The sequence below is a fragment of the Oryctolagus cuniculus genome, chromosome 14 (genome assembly GCF_051225735.1).
Source record: "Oryctolagus cuniculus isolate XC-2025 breed Fujian yellow rabbit chromosome 14, ASM5122573v1, whole genome shotgun sequence".
NCBI classification, from domain to species: Eukaryota; Metazoa; Chordata; class Mammalia; order Lagomorpha; family Leporidae; genus Oryctolagus; species Oryctolagus cuniculus.
In genome coordinates this window covers 38,632,599-38,651,466 of record NC_142880.1, presented here as the reverse complement: position 1 = coordinate 38,651,466, position 18,868 = coordinate 38,632,599, and the positions used below count along the sequence as shown (strand labels likewise).

General features: G+C 53.2%; 1 protein-coding gene and 1 long non-coding RNA gene across 2 annotated transcripts in view; one reads left to right on the top strand and one right to left on the bottom strand.

Annotated features, from left to right (window-relative positions):
* Positions 1–1,718: 1,718 nt before the first annotated feature.
* Positions 1,719–18,868, bottom strand: part of ZNF366 (zinc finger protein 366) — a 65,969-nt gene continuing 48,819 nt past the window's right edge. Inside the window, exons 3-5 of the mRNA XM_002721109.6 lie at positions 17,829–18,020; positions 9,545–9,719; positions 1,719–5,653 (exon numbers count right to left, since the gene is read on the bottom strand). Coding sequence (XP_002721155.1) covers positions 5,082–5,653; positions 9,545–9,719; positions 17,829–18,020 — 939 coding nt within the window. The 3' untranslated portion in view covers positions 1,719–5,081. The remainder of the gene's footprint in view (positions 5,654–9,544; positions 9,720–17,828; positions 18,021–18,868) is intronic.
* On the top strand, positions 5,577–8,706 carry LOC103352323 (uncharacterized). The gene is made up of 3 exons (XR_007914360.2): positions 5,577–5,713; positions 6,256–6,457; positions 8,457–8,706. It is a non-coding gene; the product is annotated as an uncharacterized LOC103352323 (long non-coding RNA).

Sequence of the window (18,868 nt, the reverse complement as noted above, 5' to 3'; positions counted from 1 at the left end):
ACTTCTGCCCAGGGCTTCCCGCCAAGCTGGCTGAGGTTTTTGGGGGCTGCACCACAGTTAGTTTCTCTCTTCGCTTAGTCTTCTTTCTTCCCCCTTCTTTCCACTGGCATTGATCCTTAGTAAGTGTCTTGCACCCAAGTTTGTCTGCATCTGCTTCCAAGAGAACCCACCGTGCTACCAGCTGTGTGCTTTGGAAGCAAGGAAGTGCTTGGTTTGGGGAACATCATCTCATGCTCCGCAACTTCCATTTCCTCATTAGTAAAACAGGGATAAGGTTGGCTTCCAGGGACGTGTGAGCCTTAGATGAAATGAGTGCATAAACCATTTGGCACAGTGCAAGGCCTGCAACACTGTTCCGTATGAGGTGACTTCAAAAATTCAGAGAAAGATGGAGATAAAAGATGCTTATTTTGTGCAAAAAAGAGTGAAATCCCTGTATGTATTTTTTCATTAACTTGTTGAAGACCCTGGGTGTGTGTGTTGTGGTTTGCTATTGTTCTGAAGAGTGGTTCCTCGGCTCACTAGGCTAATCCTCTGCCTGCGGCACCAGCACCCTGGATTCTAATCCCAGTTGGGGTGCCAGATTCTTTCCTGGTTGTTCCTCTTCCAGTCCGGCTCTCTGCTGTGGCCTGGGAAGACAGTGGAGGATGGCCCAGGTCCTTGGGCCCTGCACCTGCATGGGAGACCAGGAGGAAGCACCTGGCTCCTGGCTTCAGATCGGCACAGTGCACCAGCAGTGGCGGCCACTTGGGAGGTAAACCAATGGAAAAGGAAGACCTCTCTCTCTCTCTCTCTCTCTCTAACTCTGCCTGTCAAAAAAAATCAAAAAAAAAATAAATAAATAAAGAAGATCTGTGAAGGGAACTTGACCAACACCCAAGTGGACAGACAGAGGGCAAAAAAAAAAAAAAAATCAGAGAAAGATGGAGATAAAAGATGCTTATTTTGTGCAAAAAAGAGTGAAATCCCTGTATGTATTTTTTCATTAACTTGTTGAAGACCCTGGGTGTGTGTGTTGTGGTTTGCTGTTGTTCTGAAGAGTGGTTCCTTCCTTCAAAATAGACAAGTGCCCAAGCTGACAAGGCTTGGAGCTTCTCTGTCGACGAGAGAGATCTGATTTGCTCTGTTTTCTGGCCGCGCTGTTGACACAGTCATGCCTGATTCAAACACAGCACACAGCGCAAGACCAGTGCCTTTGAGTCTGTCTCACAGCCACCCTTGGGGAAGGTCTAGGTTCCAGTCCCATCTTCACCATGCGGACACAGAAACTCACAGAGGCCCATGAACGGGTCTCAGGCCCCGGAGCCCGGACGCAGGGCAGGGAGACGCTGAGCCCCAGCAGCCCAGGATGAGAACCCGTGCTCTTCTCACGGCAGCCTACTGCGTCTCGAGGCGGGGGCTTTCACAAAGACCCTGTGGCAGATGAGGAATCCTGCCTCCCACCTGCCGTTTTACTTGGGACAGCCTTCCAGAATGAATTTTTCTGAATGGGAAAGAGGAAGAGGATAAGGAAAACATCACCTGCCTGCAGATGAGCTGAAGTTCATGACCGTTTTCGAAAGCCCTGACGGAGGGAGATTCCAACACCCCTGTCTCCCAAGGGCCAGGGGGCCAAACTCTGGGAACCACCCTACCAGAGGGAATAGTGGCAAGATTGAGATGCTTGATGATATCAGCTGCCTTGCAAGTTCCAAGTATTTGCAAATAATTAACTCAGCTTTTCCAACATATCTTTATTTGCTTAAATTAACAAAATATAGGAAACATGCTATTTTCAGGTAAATTACCTTTTCAAGGAAGCAGAGAGCAATATTCACAACTTGGGTTGCTATACACTTGGCATTTTAGTTCTTAAATAGCAAGCCAGAGTTTTGTACAAAATCAACATTTGGCATTATGTTGTCCAAATACGCAAAGGATTTTAAATGTTAGCTCTGTTACATTTTGTTCCAGCGAAGCAGACAAGGATCATAATTCGAAACACAATGTTAATATTTTATTAAATGCCTTCAGGGCTTAATAAATACAGTATGCACACTGAGTTTCCCACGCAACTACTCACATACAAACATGCCAGTTCCTCTCGTGGGCTTCAGAAAGGTCAGCTCCAGGCTCATGGGGAGTCCAATTTTCACAAAGAAAGAATGAAAGGGGAATTGAAAAGTAGCAGGGAGAGGTGATCAGAGACCAGAATGAAAAGGATCATAGAAAAAAAAAATCTGCCACTTGGCTGGTTCGCTGGCCTATTCAATGTGACAGTGGCCAAAAGCCTGAAAAGTATTTGGTAGTGACCTATTTTCAGAGTGTCACGACGTGGTGAATGGCAGGCTGTCCTGCCCGGGAAGCGCCAGTCACCTTGAATGGCTTCAATTCCTTAGTGCTCCGAGGATGGCACCTGCTTCTTGATGATCAGCTCACCAGGCCAGGTTGCCAACCCTTCCCTTCACTTTGCACTCATGCGTGGGATGCCCTTGTCATGTACCATCCAAATGGGACACTTTTCAGGGCTGAGATGACACGATTAGCAATTATCTTGGGACAGCCACTATAAACCAGGAGGGTCCTGGGCAAAGCAACATGTGGCTGGCTCGACCACTCACAAAACCGACGTCAGCCTTGGTTCTCAGGTGCTCAGTGCTGTGTCAGCCACCAGTTTACAGCTGATGAAGTCTCTCCTACTCAGAGTCGAAACCCAACAACAAAACCCGACAACCGGCCTAGGAACACTCTGCTGACTAAGAAACTTGTATTACTTTCCCCAGACCTTTCTCCCCTCTCCAAACAAAAATTTACTGGGGATAACTACACACACCAGGCTGCAGCTCCCTGAAAGAAGTGGACACGGGGGCTGAGAGTCCCCTCCAGCAACTCTGCAAGAGTCTAAGAGGGACCACAGGTCCTCAACACACAACTCTGCAGCCAGCATTCCAGACCTGACTGTCCCCTGCTCAGCACCCATCCCCAGAGAGAGAACCAGGGCCGGCACGCTGGGTTTTCCTGGCCCCTGTTCCGCTAGGCAAATCCAGAACCAGTGGGAAGTCTGCAGCGTGGACGACCCTGCACAGCACACAGTAGGTCCTTCAATGTGGCTGCTGAATGGAGAAAGCAGCAGCAGGACCCTGAGGGCTGGAAGCCTCGCCAAGCCCCCTGCCAGCATCCTGGAAGATTCCCCTGGGGGCCCTGATGGACCATTAGTTACAATGAACAGACACTGGGACCTGGAGAAGCCCTGTGGTGGGCCACGAACAGTGGATTGTTCTGTGTGTGTGTTTCAACATGGCCATAATAAAAAGGGTTGTGAAGTCTTTACAAAGGGAACTTGCCCCCTCTGAGGACCTGGGAGAGGTTCTAGGTCAGGCCATGCTGAAAACTGCAGAACCAACAGTGTTGGCTCCACCAGCCTCTTGGCAGGGGCTGTGGCCTCAAGACCCCAGTGGGATGAGGGTGGGGGGTGGGGCAGCAGGAAGCCGCAGAACCTTTTGCACTTTGTGGTGGGGGAGTGGGGTCAGTGTGGAATATGGAGGAAGGCGCAGGAGAAACAGGTCTCCACTGCCCAGGCGCAGGAGATGGAGGTTGTGGGGTGGGGGTGGGGGATGCCGAGGAGCGGAAGAAGCTGGTGGGGAAACAGTTTAGCAGACAGCACAGGCACCCAGCAGCTGGGGAGGGACCAGGTCCTCTAAAGAAATGCACTGGGAAGTTGGAGGAGAGAGGAAGCAAAATAATAAACAGTACCTAGTCTAAAAATAAGAGCGGACACTGCCAACCAAGAGGCAGTTAGACGAAGTACCTACCGGGTCATTGCTTAGAGTCAGCCATGTGCATGCGGCCGGCAACCCCAGCAGCCGGGCCCCCTGCACAGTCCCCCTCCCTCCCTGCAACCAGGGCTCAAGCACCTGGAAGAACCCTCATGCAAGTGGCCGTGGCCTTCGCAGGCATCACTTCCTAGCAAGAAGTGTGCGCTACACAGGGTGGGCGTGTGTCCCCTCATGAGGCTCTCACTGGCAGGCGAGCAGGCAGTGGGATCGCTGTCTCCCCTCCTCTGCAGACGCCCTGAGCAGACCTGTGGCTGGAGTCTGTGGGAGGGAGGGTCCTGGGAGCCCCAGCCAGGGCTGAGTGCCTTTAGTCTGTCAATCTTTCCCAGTCCCTGCTGCTCCAAGGAACCCACACCTGGCAATGTGGATGCCACATTTTTTTAAGGCTCCCTGGGAGACCCCACTGTCAGGTCAGCCTTGAGAACACCGGTCCAGCCTTCCCTCTGAGTAAGGAGTGGTGGCCGGAACACCTAGGGCAAGTCAGAGCAGGTTCCTGGGAGGGCTCAGTCTCCCGCCCACCCCCAGCTCCAGCTCTGTCTGCTGGTGACACCTGTCCCTGCAGCTGCTCTGAGGCGCAGGCTTGCGAGCACGTGTGCGCGAGTGCACACACACAGCCTGCCCTTGGGGGAGGGCAGTGATGGTCTCCAGGAGGGAGCTCTGCTCTGGGGGAGGCGCCAGGACCTGGAAATGCTCAGGATGCCCCCTATGGCGGAGGCAGCTGAAGCAGAAGACAGGTCCGACCATTTGCAAGCACTGCCCACCGCCCTTTGGGAAGGAGGATACAGGAAAGAGAATGTATCTTCTGTAGATCTCTCCCGTCTGCAGCCAGACCCTGAGAACATCGTCCCCAGCTCACCCTCCTGTGTCATCTCTGGGATTTCTGATGCTTTCATAAAGGCGACTTTTATGTACACAATAACTACTCTCCGCTCTCTGGACAAATACAACTGTCACAAATTCAGCTACATAGTTACAAGGTAACACATCAAGCACCACGATTTTGCAACTAGAAAGGAACTGCCCAGGTACTGCGTGTTAGTCAAGGGACAAGGGGATTTCGGAAAGCACCTGCTCTGGGGAGCTGGCGGGGGTCTCTAGCTATGCACAGTCATCGCAGGGGCGGCGCATGGCTTGCGAAGCCCCTGCAGTCCGAGGGAAGGTGCCTGCGGGTTAGTCGGAGCCCTTCCCCCACTGGTGACAAAGCGTGCAGAAAGCTACGTTTGAACTGCCCGCTTCTCCGTTTCCAAGTGTCATTTAAAAGCCGTCCACTTAGATCCCTAAAAGCACTGTTTGTTTTTCCATTTTCCTCTCCAGTAATTGTTTTAAGCTCTCATCTCTGTGCTTGAAGTATAAGTAATCAGAAAAAGAGGGGCCGCGCCGGGGGCCGGGGAAGGCGCGCAGGCGGGGCCGCTCGTCTCGGCGCGCCCCAGGCCTCTCCGGGCCGCCCTGTGCGCCCGCGCCCGGGTGCACCTGGCCCCGCGCCTCCGCATCCTCCTGCGGCGCGGCCGCGGCCTCCACCTCCACCTCCATCTCCGCCTCCACCTCGGCCTCGCCCTCTTCTCCCAGCGCCTCGGGGGCCTGCGTGGGCTCGGCCGGGGGATCCTGGGGCGCGCTGCGCGGCGGGCTCTGGGGGGCCGGGCCCGGGCTGGGGGACTCCACCTCGTAGCTCGGGTCGTCGTCTTCGTCCTCGCGGCAGGGGCTGCCCCGCGCGCTGTCCGCGTCCGACCGGAGGGCTGGCTCCTTGGCCCCGCGCTTCTGGGACAGGTCGAAGGGCTCCTCCTGCTCCAGACCTCGCAGTGCGCCCGCCGTCTGCGCCAGGGCGAGTCTGCCCCTTCCCAAACCTGCGGGAGCGGAGCCAGAATTGACGCATCGGAGAAAGAGCGGAGGAAGGGGGCCCTTGGGTGGGTACCCGGGGCCGTTGAACTCATTCTGGTTGTGTGTGTGTGTGTTTTTAAACGTAACTCCCAGTAACACGTTGGCGTGGGGGAGGGGTGTCACAAATAGTGTCTAAATCGGTGATATAAACGCTTTAAGGTGAATTTGGCAACGTGTACCAAAAGCCTCAGGCGTTAAGGTTTGACTCGGCAAGGATGCGCTGAGAATTCACACCTGCATCCAGGCAGGCAGGTGCGCGGGATCTCTGTGTGCGGGGCGCTCACTGCTGCCTTTTGCTTTTGTTACAGTGAGACTGCGACAGTGATTTTTCTATTGGAGGACAGACGTTTGATTATAAATAAATAACGGTCCATCCACATAGTGAGCTATGGGTAATGGATGTGGAAACCCACTAGTGATCATAAATAAAAAAGGTGTTCTCTGTGTATTTTAGGTTTTACAAAAACCTTCTTTATAATGCATCCCAGTTCTTCCTGTCTAGAAGAATGTATGCCAAAACCTCAGAATGGCTGAATCCTGAGAGAGTTTGTACATTTTCTTTTCACAGGAACATATTTTACTGTAAGGAAAAAAAATGAAGCGATGATCAAGAGGTGCCTTCGTGCTGGGAAAACCAGATTCCGTGCAGGCTGGGGAGGCCATTCTGCCATGGCGGCCCCTTGGCACGGCAGCTGCCTCGGTGGGGAGCAGTGATTGGAGAGGGGCTCCCTTGCAGGCCTGGGCTCCTCAGGGGCCAGCACACATACAAGGTAGTGTTTCATTTGCTCCATCTTCCAGGCACAGGGGATACGGAAAAGCAGAAGCAGGAAGAGAGTGGGGTGGGGGTGGGGGACCCAGGGTGCAGCCAGAGCGGCTTCTGGGTGGTGGGATGCTAAGAGGAAGTGGGGGGTCTGACTTCCGGCTGTGCCTGCTCCATGGTATTGTCAGCAGGTGATGATGCTGGGTCCTAGCTTGTCAGAGGACAGGCAGGGGCTTGTCGATCTTTCCTGTGATTCTGGATCCACTGCCAAAACTGGCGTGGAGAAAATGCTGACGCCCTTTGTAGGTGAAAACGCTAAAACCGTTGGAAGTCTGGCAGGCATGGGCAGAGCTCAAATGTCACCCAGGGTGACAGTGCCATCGGGAGCCTTTTAGGGCTTGAGTTTTAGGGGCAACTCATGGTGACCAGCTCAGGAATTGCTTTCCTTTGTTTTTGTATTTATTTATCTGACAGGTAGAGTTATAGACAGTGAGAGACAGAGAGAAAGGTCTTCCTTCAGTTGGTTCACTCTCCAAATGGCCAAAAAGGCTGGCGCTGTGCTGATCCGAAGCCAGGAGCCAGGTGCTTCCTCCCAGTCTCCCATGCGGGTGCAGGGACCCAAGCACCTGGGCCATCCTCCACTGCCTTCCCTGGCCACAGCAGAGAGCTGGACTGGAAGAGGAGCAACCAGGACTAGAACCCAGAGTCCATATGGGATGCCGGTGGTGCAGGCGGAAGATTAACCAAGTCAGCCACGGCGCCGACCCCTCCTTCATTTTTTAATAAGCTTAAACTTTTAAAAATTTTCCTTTGATCTTCCATGACTGGCTCACTCCCTAAATGCCCACAGCAAGCCAAGGCAGGAGTTGGGAATCTTATCTGGGTCTCCTACATGGGTGGCAGACACCAAAGTGCTTGAGTCACCACCTGCTGCCTCCCGGGGCAGGGTGGGGGTGGGGCACCAGCAGGCAGCTACATTGGAAGCAGAGCAGCCAGGACATGAACTCTGATATGGGCTGGGGGCACCCCAGCAGGGATCCTAACCAATGCCCCCAAACCTGTCCCCAAGGCAGGTGTCTCGACGGAGGACTAGTTCCTCATACACCATCTGCCCTATATATCTCCTTGGCAATTGAGCACACTTCACCTTCTGGAAAAATCCAGGCCTCGCTCAGGCAATTAAAGAATCAGTGAATAATTCAAGAGAAAAACATTCTCAAGGCAAAAACTGCTTTCATTTTTTTTTAAAGCAGAATAATGTCTAGTGTTTTGCCCAAACTCCAGCCCAGTTTTGCGCTGACCAGTTCCCCATCACCCAAGAGTCCCAGTGAACTTGGGGTGGGGTGAGCCACCTGCCACGCCCATTTGACAAGTGGGTGGGCAAGGGAGAAGCAGAAAATCAGCCCACATTTCTGCCTAGGGTAGGAGCCCGGGCTTGATCCACAAACTCTTGAGTCCGAATCCCACTTCTGCCTGCAGGTTTCCTGTTTGCCCTCGAGAAGTTTGTAAACTCCTGGAGGTGTTGCTCCTCTTACACAATTGGAGGATGGACACAGTCTCTGCCTTGGAATTGCAGGCGTGAGCAATAATGGCCCTCCAGTGTCTGGTCTCATGCTTTGATCATACTAGCTGTGGCCTGGGAAAGCAGCAGAGGATGGCCCAAGTGCTTGGGCCCCTGCACCTGCATGGGAAACCAGGAGGAAGCACCTGGCTCCTGGCTTTGGATTGGTGCACCTTCAGCCATTGCAGCCACTTGGGGAGTGAACCAATGGAAGGAAGACCTCTCTCTGTCTCTCTCACACTGTCTGTAATTCTGCCTGAAAATAAATAAGTAAATAAATAAATAAAAATCTTTTTAAAAAAATCAGTTAATGTGATGTTGCAAATTATATGTAAGACTGTCTTCTTGGGGCTGGCGCTATGACGCAGCAGATTAAAACCCTGGCCTGAAGCGCCGGCATCCCATATGGGCACCGGTTCTAGTCTCTGCTGCTCCTCTTCCAATCCAGTTCTCTGCTGTGCCCTGGGAAAACAGTGGAAGATGGCCCAAGTCCTTGGGCCTCTGCACCTGCGTGGGAGACCTGGAGGAGGCTCCTGGCTCCTGGCTTTGGATTGGCACAGCTCCAGCCATTGTGACCATCTGGGGAGTGAACCAGCAGTTGGAAGACCCCCCCCCCCCGCTCCCCGCTGCCTCTCCTTCTCTCTCTGTATAACTCTGACTTTCAAGTAAATAAATAAATAAATATTAAAAAAAAAAAAGACTGCTTTCTCTCTCCACACATGGGCCTCCTAGAAGGTGAAGATGTCTCTACCGTTCAAGTGGTTCAGTGCTCTGGCCAGAGGTACATTTAGTGCCTGTTTGTTGAATGACTGCTTATGGAGATGGGTCAGGGGCAACCCCACTGAATTCAGCAGATCTCGGACATAAGCCCATGACTGCTAAGGGCACTAGGACTGTGGGATAAAGTAGCCAGAGCTTCTCGTTAGTTCTGTTAGGACTCAGAGCTGGGGGACCCATAAGCCTTTACTCTGCCCACGAGCTCCTCAGATCTACTCAAGCGGAACAATGGCCTTGGGTGTAGCTGGTGGTGGCCACAAGGGAGACCCACTTCTGCTGACAGCAGAGCTTGCATGTCTGTGTTTTTTAGCAGCAACACGGTGAAGTGGGTAGAGCAAAGAACACAGACTCAGAAAGGTCTGGGTTCGAATCCTGACTTGGCCACTTTTCAGCTGAGCATGCCTGGGGCAAGCCTCAACCCCCCTATGTGTCAAATAGAGATAACAGAAGTTCCTTTAGCCCCCAATGCAGGGTCCAGACCAAAGGACCAAACACCAGACAGCTAGCCTCATCCTGACATTCCACTTTACTCTCTCTAGTTCTCTTTCACTTGGGACCTCCAGAGAAAAGCAGCACACAGTTTGAGTAACATGGTAAACCTGCTCCTGCTGCTCTGCTGGGGTCCTGAAGCTGGTACTCCCTTGCTGGACAATAACTGCCCCTTCCCCTGCAAAGTCAAGTCCAACAGAAGCAAGCGCATCTCCCGTGGAACTCAGCCCCCCGAACTCAGCCCGGTGAGCTTCCTGGAAGGGTGGTTACCTTGGGAGTGAAGGCCCCGCTCCATGACCCCGTGCTTGACCTTCATGTGACGGGTGAGGTTCCCCTTGAGCGTGAACTTGCTCGGGCAGTACAGGCACTTGAAGGGCTTGCTGTCCGAGTGCAGGTGCATGTGGCCCATCAGGTTGTGCATGCGGTTGAATTCCTTCCCACACAGCTGGCAGAGACAGAGACGGGGAGAACACAGGTTATCACTGACCTGCGCCCACGGAGGGTGGGCATGCAGTGGCCCCCAGGGCTTCTCTCTATGTTTGGAGCTTGGCATTTTTAAACCACTTCCCAGGAAAATGTCCCCAGGAAAGCCAGGAAGGGGCAGGATTCTGCCGAGACTCAGAGGTGGAGCACACAGGGATAGATTCATGAGATGGCTGTTCCTGGTGTACAGGGATCGTCAAACTGGAGGTCAGCAGCATAGAACTTGTAAATCTTTTGAATGCAAGCATTGGGAAAGGGGAAGAGCTGGCCAGAAAAGCAGTTGGTGAAACTCTTGCATTTGATGATGAGGATACAACTATGCATTTGATATTTACGAAGCACTTAGAATACGGGAACCATTGTCCTGAGCTTGCCGTGGAATATCTTATTTGATCACCACATCAATCCTATGAGTTGGGTATCGTTATCATTTTACAAAATGGCAGACTGAGGGCTTAAAGTCACGTGACTTAAGGCGCCCACGACTCGGTGCTGGAGCTGGGGTCATGGACTCACACCGTTGCAGACTAGCAGCCACAGGGTCAACCATCATACACAACTGTGCCCTCCAGTAGAAGGCTCTGTTACATGGTGTTGAGCACTAAGTTTCTAAGCTTCTAATTTGCTAATTATGGGGCTGGATTTCAAAGTTAAAAGGAGCAAAGAGACACCTAAGGGAGGGGGGTGTCTTGTCTAGAAGTTTGAAGCAGTGAGAATATCATCTCGGATGGGCAAAATCAAGCATGTTTTTCTAATTTCTTCTTTATCGTCTCTCCCTATGTCCATGAAAGCGCAACTATGACAGGGCTTCTCTAACTTCTTTTGGGAGGGCAGCACCCTCTTTCAATGATGATTCCACATGGATGCAGAAACAGAGGCAGCTGTTTTGGGGGTGCTTAACCAAAGTCTCCAAGCCTTCATAAAACAGGGTTTGGAGAGACTCCTTCCTTGGCTGTGCTATGAAGAAAGCAAAGATGGACTTTGGGTTTGTGCTTGGACTGGGGCATTAATAAAGGCGCATTCTCCTTCTCTCCTCTCAGAGGTCATTGTGTTGGTGCAACAATGGAGCTGCTCCAAGAACTTGGGGGAGCAGCCTCCTCTGAGGCTTCACCAGTCTTCCTGTCCTACTGAGCTATACTTTCAGGACAAATGTTGGGGACTATGGATTGAGTTTTTATTAATGAAGTTCACATTTTCTGCAGGTGGCTATGGGAAGAGAGCATTGAACTTGCCTTGGAAGCATGAGTAGACCTTGCAAGTGGTGACTGGGGGAGATTCACCTGCAAGGAGGCTGGGTGGTAAGAGGAAGCAGCCCGCGATTGCACCACAGATGGACAGTGCACGGCTGCTTCTGTATTTTCGAGTGATTCATCTCTGGGGATTTTAAGTCCTTTATCCACTTCGCTTACTTCCTAGTTAAAATGAATTTGGTGTCTGGGTGTTCCAAGCTCAGCATTTAGAGTAATACACGGGACGTTCACCTGCACGTGGCGACCCTCAGAGGAGAAAAGAGGGTTGGCCTAATTCCAACTTCTCAAGGCAAGTGACACATGCAACAGATGCCTCTTTTTGCTCTCTCCAGCCTTAATTTACTCATTGATCATTTATCAATCTGTGGCTCAGGTCTGCAGATGTGCAAACATTCTGGCAGAATGCTATTTATTGCCTTAGTTTACCCATTGCAGTGTGGATAAGGAAAAACAGTTTGAATGAAGAGATTCTGAAGTACCTCCCTCAGTGGGTCATTTCTAGAAGAACAGCACCTCGCTCGGTTTGCAAGAGAGGTCCCGGCTATTGGGAGCGACGCAGTTGTTGGGCTGCTGAGCCTGCTCAGGACTCTAGACAGTGCCTGTTTCAGATCTGTTCTCACACGGTAGACTACAGCGCCCTGGACGGCTCTGCCTGTTCCTCCTGCTCCCTGACTGGCGCCAGCTGAATGCCTGACAGGTCCCCAGGAAGCATCTGCAGAGTGAGGGATGGGATGGGACCCATGGCAACAGAAGAACTAAGAGAAGTAAAAGCCACAGGTGGTTAAGCACAAGGCATACAGTGGGAGGAGCCGAAAGCTGGAAGACTGGCAAGGTGACCGCACGAGGCCAGGCTTGGATGGGGTCTCAGGGTCCCACAGTCCTCACTGCGAGGATGTGCTTAGCTCCATAGTGGGAGCGATCGCTCTCCCGACCACTAAGGGTGGCTGCTAAGCTATTAGAAGCTGGCCTGGTCTGAGAGGGCTTCGGAAGCGAAGCTTAACCTTCAAGAATGCACAGAGGGCCTTTGGTTGTCATTCTGACACAGGTGCAGTGTCTTCCTTAGTCCACCCTAGGAGAGGCAAGGGGACTGTCGCGGCGGTGGATCCGTGGGGTCAGTGCAGACCCGGCGTTCCACCTGACCCCGGGTCCCACCAATCACCGGCCACCCACCTCCGCACACAGAGGCATGTGCCCATGATAACGGTGGTAGGGGCCCTCACGGTGCCCAGTGGATCTCCAGAGCAAGGCCTGCCTCCCCTTTCTTTGTTCCAACCTCGATATCAAGCACAGGGCTGCACACAGAGTCTACTGAATGAATATCTAAGTGTCTGGTGAGGGGGAGAAACAAAAATATCATTCCTCACCAAAATTCTAAAAAGCATCCCTCCCCCCACCATGAACTTTTTCCTTTCCCTCATTAAACAAAGTCAGATCCTCGATGGCAGAAGGATGGGACCGATCCACTCAGGACCCTAACCCTGGGCGCCATCCCATCCCTGTGGCAGGTGCTTGGCTCCTTCCCCTGGCTCTTCCACACTAAGCACTGGGGCCCCTCTTCAGAACAGCTGTCTGCATCGTCTCATCCAGAAGCTCGTCTCCACGTGTCGACACCCAAGCCTCCAGACGACTTCAAGTCTGTGAGAGTCACAGGGAGACCTCAGACTCTGCATGGGGAGGAGCCGCAGCAAGCAGATGGGGCTGGCTGATGATGGCGCCCCGGGTTGGAGCTTGAGATGCGCCCTCCAAGCAGAATGGCTGCAGGAGGAGGGCCGGGAGTTAGCCTGGAGGGAAGAAGAATGGTTTGGAGAACCAGCTCTGCATCACCAGCTCTCCTCCCAAGCTCCAGGAAAAGTAGCCATTTAAGTCAAGACCTCCTGTAATCATGAGTTGTGAAGCTAAGAGCTTACCCAGGACAGGAGTTGCCGAATCATCTCCTACCAACGTCTGCAAAGATCAAAGTTGGGGTGGGGTTGGTGCAGGAAGACACGGATTTCCTGTGGCAGATGGTCATCTCAACCATGTGCCCTACTCGAACGTTAAATCTATCCATTGCTAAGAGGGAGGTGAACCTCAACATATAATAATAATAATAATAATAATAATACTTCACACTGCCCTTTAGAAATGGGTGGCAAGGGTTACCAGGCTCTGAGATGACAGAGCAGGGCGGTGACAGAGAGAACCCAGATGCCCAGAAAACTGGCTCGGTCTTCTGTCCTGTAAACTATGCATGATGATCCCAGTTTCTTAGGAAGGCTGTTAGGAGGGTCAAAGAGAGAGGTCATGGAAAAAGGCTTGGCAAACAGTAGGCACTCAATAATTATGAGCCCTTACTACTTGCGTTATTCTGCACATGGTAGTTGCGTTCACATTCCCGGAATGGATCCTTGAGGATGGGAGTGCCGTCCTTTTAAATCAAATTATTTGGAAAGAATATTGAAGAAAGAGGCCAGGAGGACTTGGCTGAGTAATTGCAGGCTTACTTGAGGCCCAGCAGAACTGCAACCAGGCGCTGGCGGGTGTGGGTGGAAAGGAGAGACTCGGTCTAGCCTGCAGGCCTGGGGAGAGCCCACAGCTGCCCCCGTCCTCAGCCTGCCCTGTCACGGCTGCCAGCTTAGCTGCTGTTTCACACCAGGTCTCCTGGTCTGGCTTCGTGGCTCCCTTTCCTCCCTGGTCCAGGGCACGATGGCCCCTCCGGCGCTGCTTCCCGTGAGCCTGGGGATGAGGCTGCCAGGCCACTGCAGTCCTGGTGGGGGGCGGGCAGAGAGGATCGGCAGCGGGCAGCGGGACAAAGCCGCGGAGAAGCAGCGGCCCCAGCCGCTGACGTGAGCTTCAGAAGCGAGCTGCCCAGGAAGCCTGTGTTTTCCTCTCCCGCGAGGAAAGGTCAGAGAGCTACGGCCCCGCAGCCCCAGAGAGCGGCCCAGGGCCGCACTGCCTTCCCTGCCATTCTTCCCCTCTCTCTCCTTTAATAAGAAGGGTGTTCCTTTCCTCAAAGCGGGAGAGAGGGAGGGAGGGAGAAAAGACTGTCAACTGTCCAAAAGGACCGTGAGAAAACAGGAAGCCTTGAAAAGTACAAGAGAAAGCAAGATGAAATCTATTTGCAGGCCGGGCCCCTGGGGACAGACGAGGCATTGTTAAACAGGCAGCGTGTACAGCTATATCCTTCCTTCTGCCCAGGGGAGCTTTGCTGCCAAAAGCCTGCTATCTGGTCCCGGCCTTAACCCCCTCCATGCCAGCTGCAAAGCCTGACTCCCGGCACCCGGCCCCGCCAAGCCCCCCATCTGGTCTCTCGCCTGTCGGAGCCTCAGAAGCTCAAGGAGGAGACGGCAGGAGTCTGGCAGCGGTTTAGGGGACCCCGGTCAGGGAGGGCTCATCCCTCTGCCAAGAGCTCGGCCCTCTGCTGCCGACGGGGCTGCAGATGACCCGGTGATTCACCGCTTAGGCAGCTCCCAGTTTCCCCCAGCTCAAAAGAGAATTTGTCCCGGAAATTCTGGAGGTCTGCTTTTCCTGGACAAGTTTCCCAAAGACAGCAGCTGGCCCTCTGCTGTGCCGGAGTGTGGCCGGCCGCTACCAGGAGGGCATGCACCCTGGGCCCTCGTGTGCTTGTGCCCAATCTGGGAAGCAGGTCTCCGAAAGTCAACTTCAGTCTACAGGCCCGGGACTCTGAAAACTCCAGCAGGCTCCAAGACACAGAGTCTGGAAGTTGAGCTAGAAGGGCAGCCACATATATATAATAAGAACAAAGAAACCAAAGGACTTTTCCTGTCCTCTGATTTTTCACCCTACCATTCCTGCCTAGTTCCACACCGTCTGTGCTTGCTAGGCAGACTGGGGGACAAGACCCGAGAGGACCAGTCCATGTTGCAACAGGAGGAAGGATTTCTGTGAGGAAGAACTTTTAATGGCGAGAATCCCAAGAAATCAGAGTCTGTGACTGAAAGAATTTTCCTGGGTGGGAGTTTTTGGGTAAAGAAGATACAGCTGATTCTTGGGGGTGTGGCTAGAGCAGGCCTGTCAATCGTAGAGAGAGTAACTCTTCCATTACCACGGTAAAAGTCAAGTTCAGTTGTATGGGTCCGTTCTGCACCGTCACCATGCAGCCAGCCAGCCGTTCATCGTGGATGGTCGTGGACTGCACAGCAACCAGCCAATGACTGCCATCCCTCCCAACAACAGGGCCGAATTTCTAAGAATCCAGCACAACATGGGTGAGAAGCAAGGGCCACATGACAGCCCATCCCACAGAGACATCTGGAACTGGCTCACAAACACAACGCACTTTGTTTCATAGTCTGCAAAGTCAGACAAACTCAGAAGGGCTTTTGAAATGAGGACTGGTGGGTGCAAAGCAAAGTGACACTTTGCGGGGAGCTGGGGACAGGGGCAGGAAGAACCTGGCACCTTCCGGGAGACAGAGGCTCTCTGAGTCACCGTGACTAACACTCATTCCTGTTTCAGAAATGGCTAAGAATGGAGGAGACAGACTGCCTGAACTGGACAAAAATGGCCAACTCTTTTTGTCTAAAGATAGATAACACTGTCTGGGTAGCCACCAGACCTACAGTATGGTCTCCTGAGAGTATGCACTTACGCACCAGGAGGAAGTGACCCTTATAGATGACCGCTCCAATTCTACACCAGGCCCAACTTCCATTGTAAAGTGTAGCCTGTGCATCATTCCACGGCCAGCAACCCATGTTATAGAACACCCTTTGATGGGATCTGGTGGTATGGGTCAAGCATCGAAGGTCCAGCCAACCCTCTAAGTCTAGGAAGAGGTGAAATGGAATTTCTGAACCGTGGAGTACCTATCAGCTACCCTCTAAACCCTGTATGGTGCCCCACGATTGGAGTGGAGGAGGAGGGGGCCCAGGTTCAAGATGGGAGGCCTTACACGTCCTGCTAGGAGGCATCACGGGGCCCAGCGTGCCTTGAGCTGGGCAGACTTCTGAGCACTGGTCCCAGAGAGAGCCCTCCAGCTCCTCAGTTACTACCTGGGTCCAGGAAATCTTCCAGGGATTCCGAGGGTAGAGAAGCAGAAGGGACCCTGTGCTCCCAAATCCTGCACAACCTGCGTTGGCTCTGGCCCCTGACCACATCCCCTGCATTTCAGGGACACGTCTGACCTGGGTGCACCCTTCAGGCTGGGCCCGAATAGCAGAGGCAGGGGCAGGAGATAGGTAGGCTACACAGCTGTGGATTGTTAGGGGACTAGGACTATGCTAATGGCTCCCTTCATAGTTAGACAGCCTTACTTCACCACTGGCTGAAAGGATAAGAAAAAATGCAGTTCGTGCTTGCAGTCCAGGAATCCATTCAACAGCAGGAATGAAGAATGGCAGAGATCCTGCCAGGTGTGAAACACTCTGGGGGCCTAGTGCAACGGGAGGAAATCAGAGAGAGAAGGGGTGGGCTGCGGAGCCCGGTGCGTGCCACCACGGTGGGCTCCTAGCTGTGCGGCACGGCTCACAGCTCAGGAGGGTCCTGAGTTCGGCTTAAGCCTCTGCTTTTGCCATCTTAAATGTCTTGTTAACGTTCCAACAAGAAGCTGTGCATCGTGGCATCTCCACTTTGCACTGGCCCCTGAAAACGAAAGCATTCATCCTGCTCGCAGCTTCCTCCTCCCCTCGCTTGACGGACTCCAGATGGACATAAACTGACTTTCAAACCACTGGAAGCTTGAAGAAAAGGAAGGGAAACAGAAGTGGGTGGCAGGAAAGGGCTGGAGGGAGAAGCCTCCCTGTCCCATGTCCAGACAATGCCCACGCGGGTCGAGGGAAGCTCTGGCGTCTGACCCCTCACCCCGCCCCAGAGTTGCCAACACAGGAAAGAAGGCGGCTTCACAGGGGGTTCCTCCGAGTGCGGGGCGCGCTGCGAGCGGTCAAGGCAGGAGCAGCCTGGATGCGGGAACCCAGCGTCCGGGACGTGGAGCAACAGGGGTCGAGCAGGCGCTAACACTGCGTGCACGTGGCGATGTCCCCTTCTCCCTTCTTGGCACTCTGTCCCTGACTGGGATGACACGTGCTGGGACATGCCTTGAATCAGATGCCCAATTGGGAGCAAGAGTCCCCTCATTTGGGAAGCGAAGAAGGGAAACAATGCTGGGGAAGCCTCTGGAAACCTCCAGAAGCCCGAGCGTTTCTGAGTGCCACGCTCAGAGATCTGCAGCTCATGCATTTCCCAGTGGATGGAGTGAAATCCAACAGGGTTAATCCAACACTGAACTTTAACTAAGCCGCAGAATCCCTGTGCCCGCGGTACTGAGGACTAAATAAAGAACTCTCCAGAAAGGACCCAGCTCACTGTGAACCCTCAGTCCAAGCAAGCAGTCCTGAGGTCCGCCAAGGAGCTGGTTTCAGAGTCCCTGGACCCACGCTGGGAGGCCGGTCCTCAAATTATATCTCAGCCCAACTGTCAGGAGGCAGCTGTTCTAGAAGCTTCCTGACGCCTTCCTCTGTTTGACTCATTGTCTTGTGACAGGAAGAAGGCAACAACTGGTGTCCCCCATCTAGAACAAGGGTCTTCCACAAGCCCCTCCACCCTCTAACAACCTCATTCCCCATGTGCATCTCCCACCCCTCCTGCCTGCCTGCACCCCTGGGCACAGCGGGACAGGCAGGGCAGACTCCTCACAGACGCCCAGAGCTGCGGCAAGCCTTGATGGGGTGGACCAAGGGACAGAGCAGCAGAAGGGAGCTGGGGCTGGCCACGGATCTTCTCTGAGCCTCTGTGACGCCACTGATGAGATGGGGTTGGAGCTCCCCGGAGTGCCTTCCCCGCCAGGCATGTGCACAGCCCCCGCCCCACCTCCCGGGGCCCACCTTGCACTTGAACGGCTTCACGTCGGAGTGGACGATCATGTGCGCCTTGAGGGTCTGCTTCTGCACGAAGCTCTTGTAGCAGAGGTGGCACTGGTAGGCGCGGATGTTGGTGTGGATCAGCACGTGTCTCTTCATGTTGGCCAACAGGGTGAACTCCCGCCCGCAGATGCCACACTTGTGCTCCTTCACGCCCTGCACAGAGGCGAGATTCCAAAAAGCAGCAGTTAGCCAGCTGCGCGCTCTCAGGAGAGCCAGACGTCAGCACTCTCCCAGCCACAGGAGCCCAGTCACAAAGAGCCAAGTGCCAAATGACGTGGCTTCAGCCCTGTGAAACCACTATTTTCCTTTCTTTAAGAGGTGTTCATTTATTTGAAAGTCAGAGTTACAGAGAGAGGGAGGGAGGGGAAGAGAGAAAGTAAAAGACTGAAAGAGAGAGAGAGAGAGAGAGAGATCTTCCATCCACTGTTTCACTCCCCAAGTGGCTGCAAAGGATAGGGCAAAGCCAGGCAGAAGCGAGGAGCCAGGAGCTTCTTCTGAGTCTTCCACGTGGGTGGTGGGGACCGTCTCCCATCGCTTTCCCGGGCCATTAGCAGGGAGCTGGATTGGAAGTGGAAGCAGCTAGGACTTGAACTGGCACCCATATGGGATGCCAGCATTGCAGGATGTGGCTTTACCTACTACACCACAATGCTGGCCCCCAAAGTCACCATCTTCTTGAAGAGTGTTGATTATGTAGTCTTTTATTTCTGCTGCAGACTATAAACTAGCTGGGCCACAGCAGGAAAAGAAAGCTCTAGCTTTTGTTGTTTTCTCTGCTGCTGATGCTGATGCTGGGGTTAATTCTACAGTAACAGTTCTCAGGGCTCAACAGGATTTGGGTAAGAGCATTCTAGAATGGTACGCAAAATAAATCTATAATCCAGCTTGCATGCTGATGAAAAAACATCATTTAGACTGGTATTATCATTTCCCATAGGAGAGCCAGCATCCTTCTGAGTTCTCCTAAGTGAACTTGAACATCCCAGAAGAAAAACTCTCAT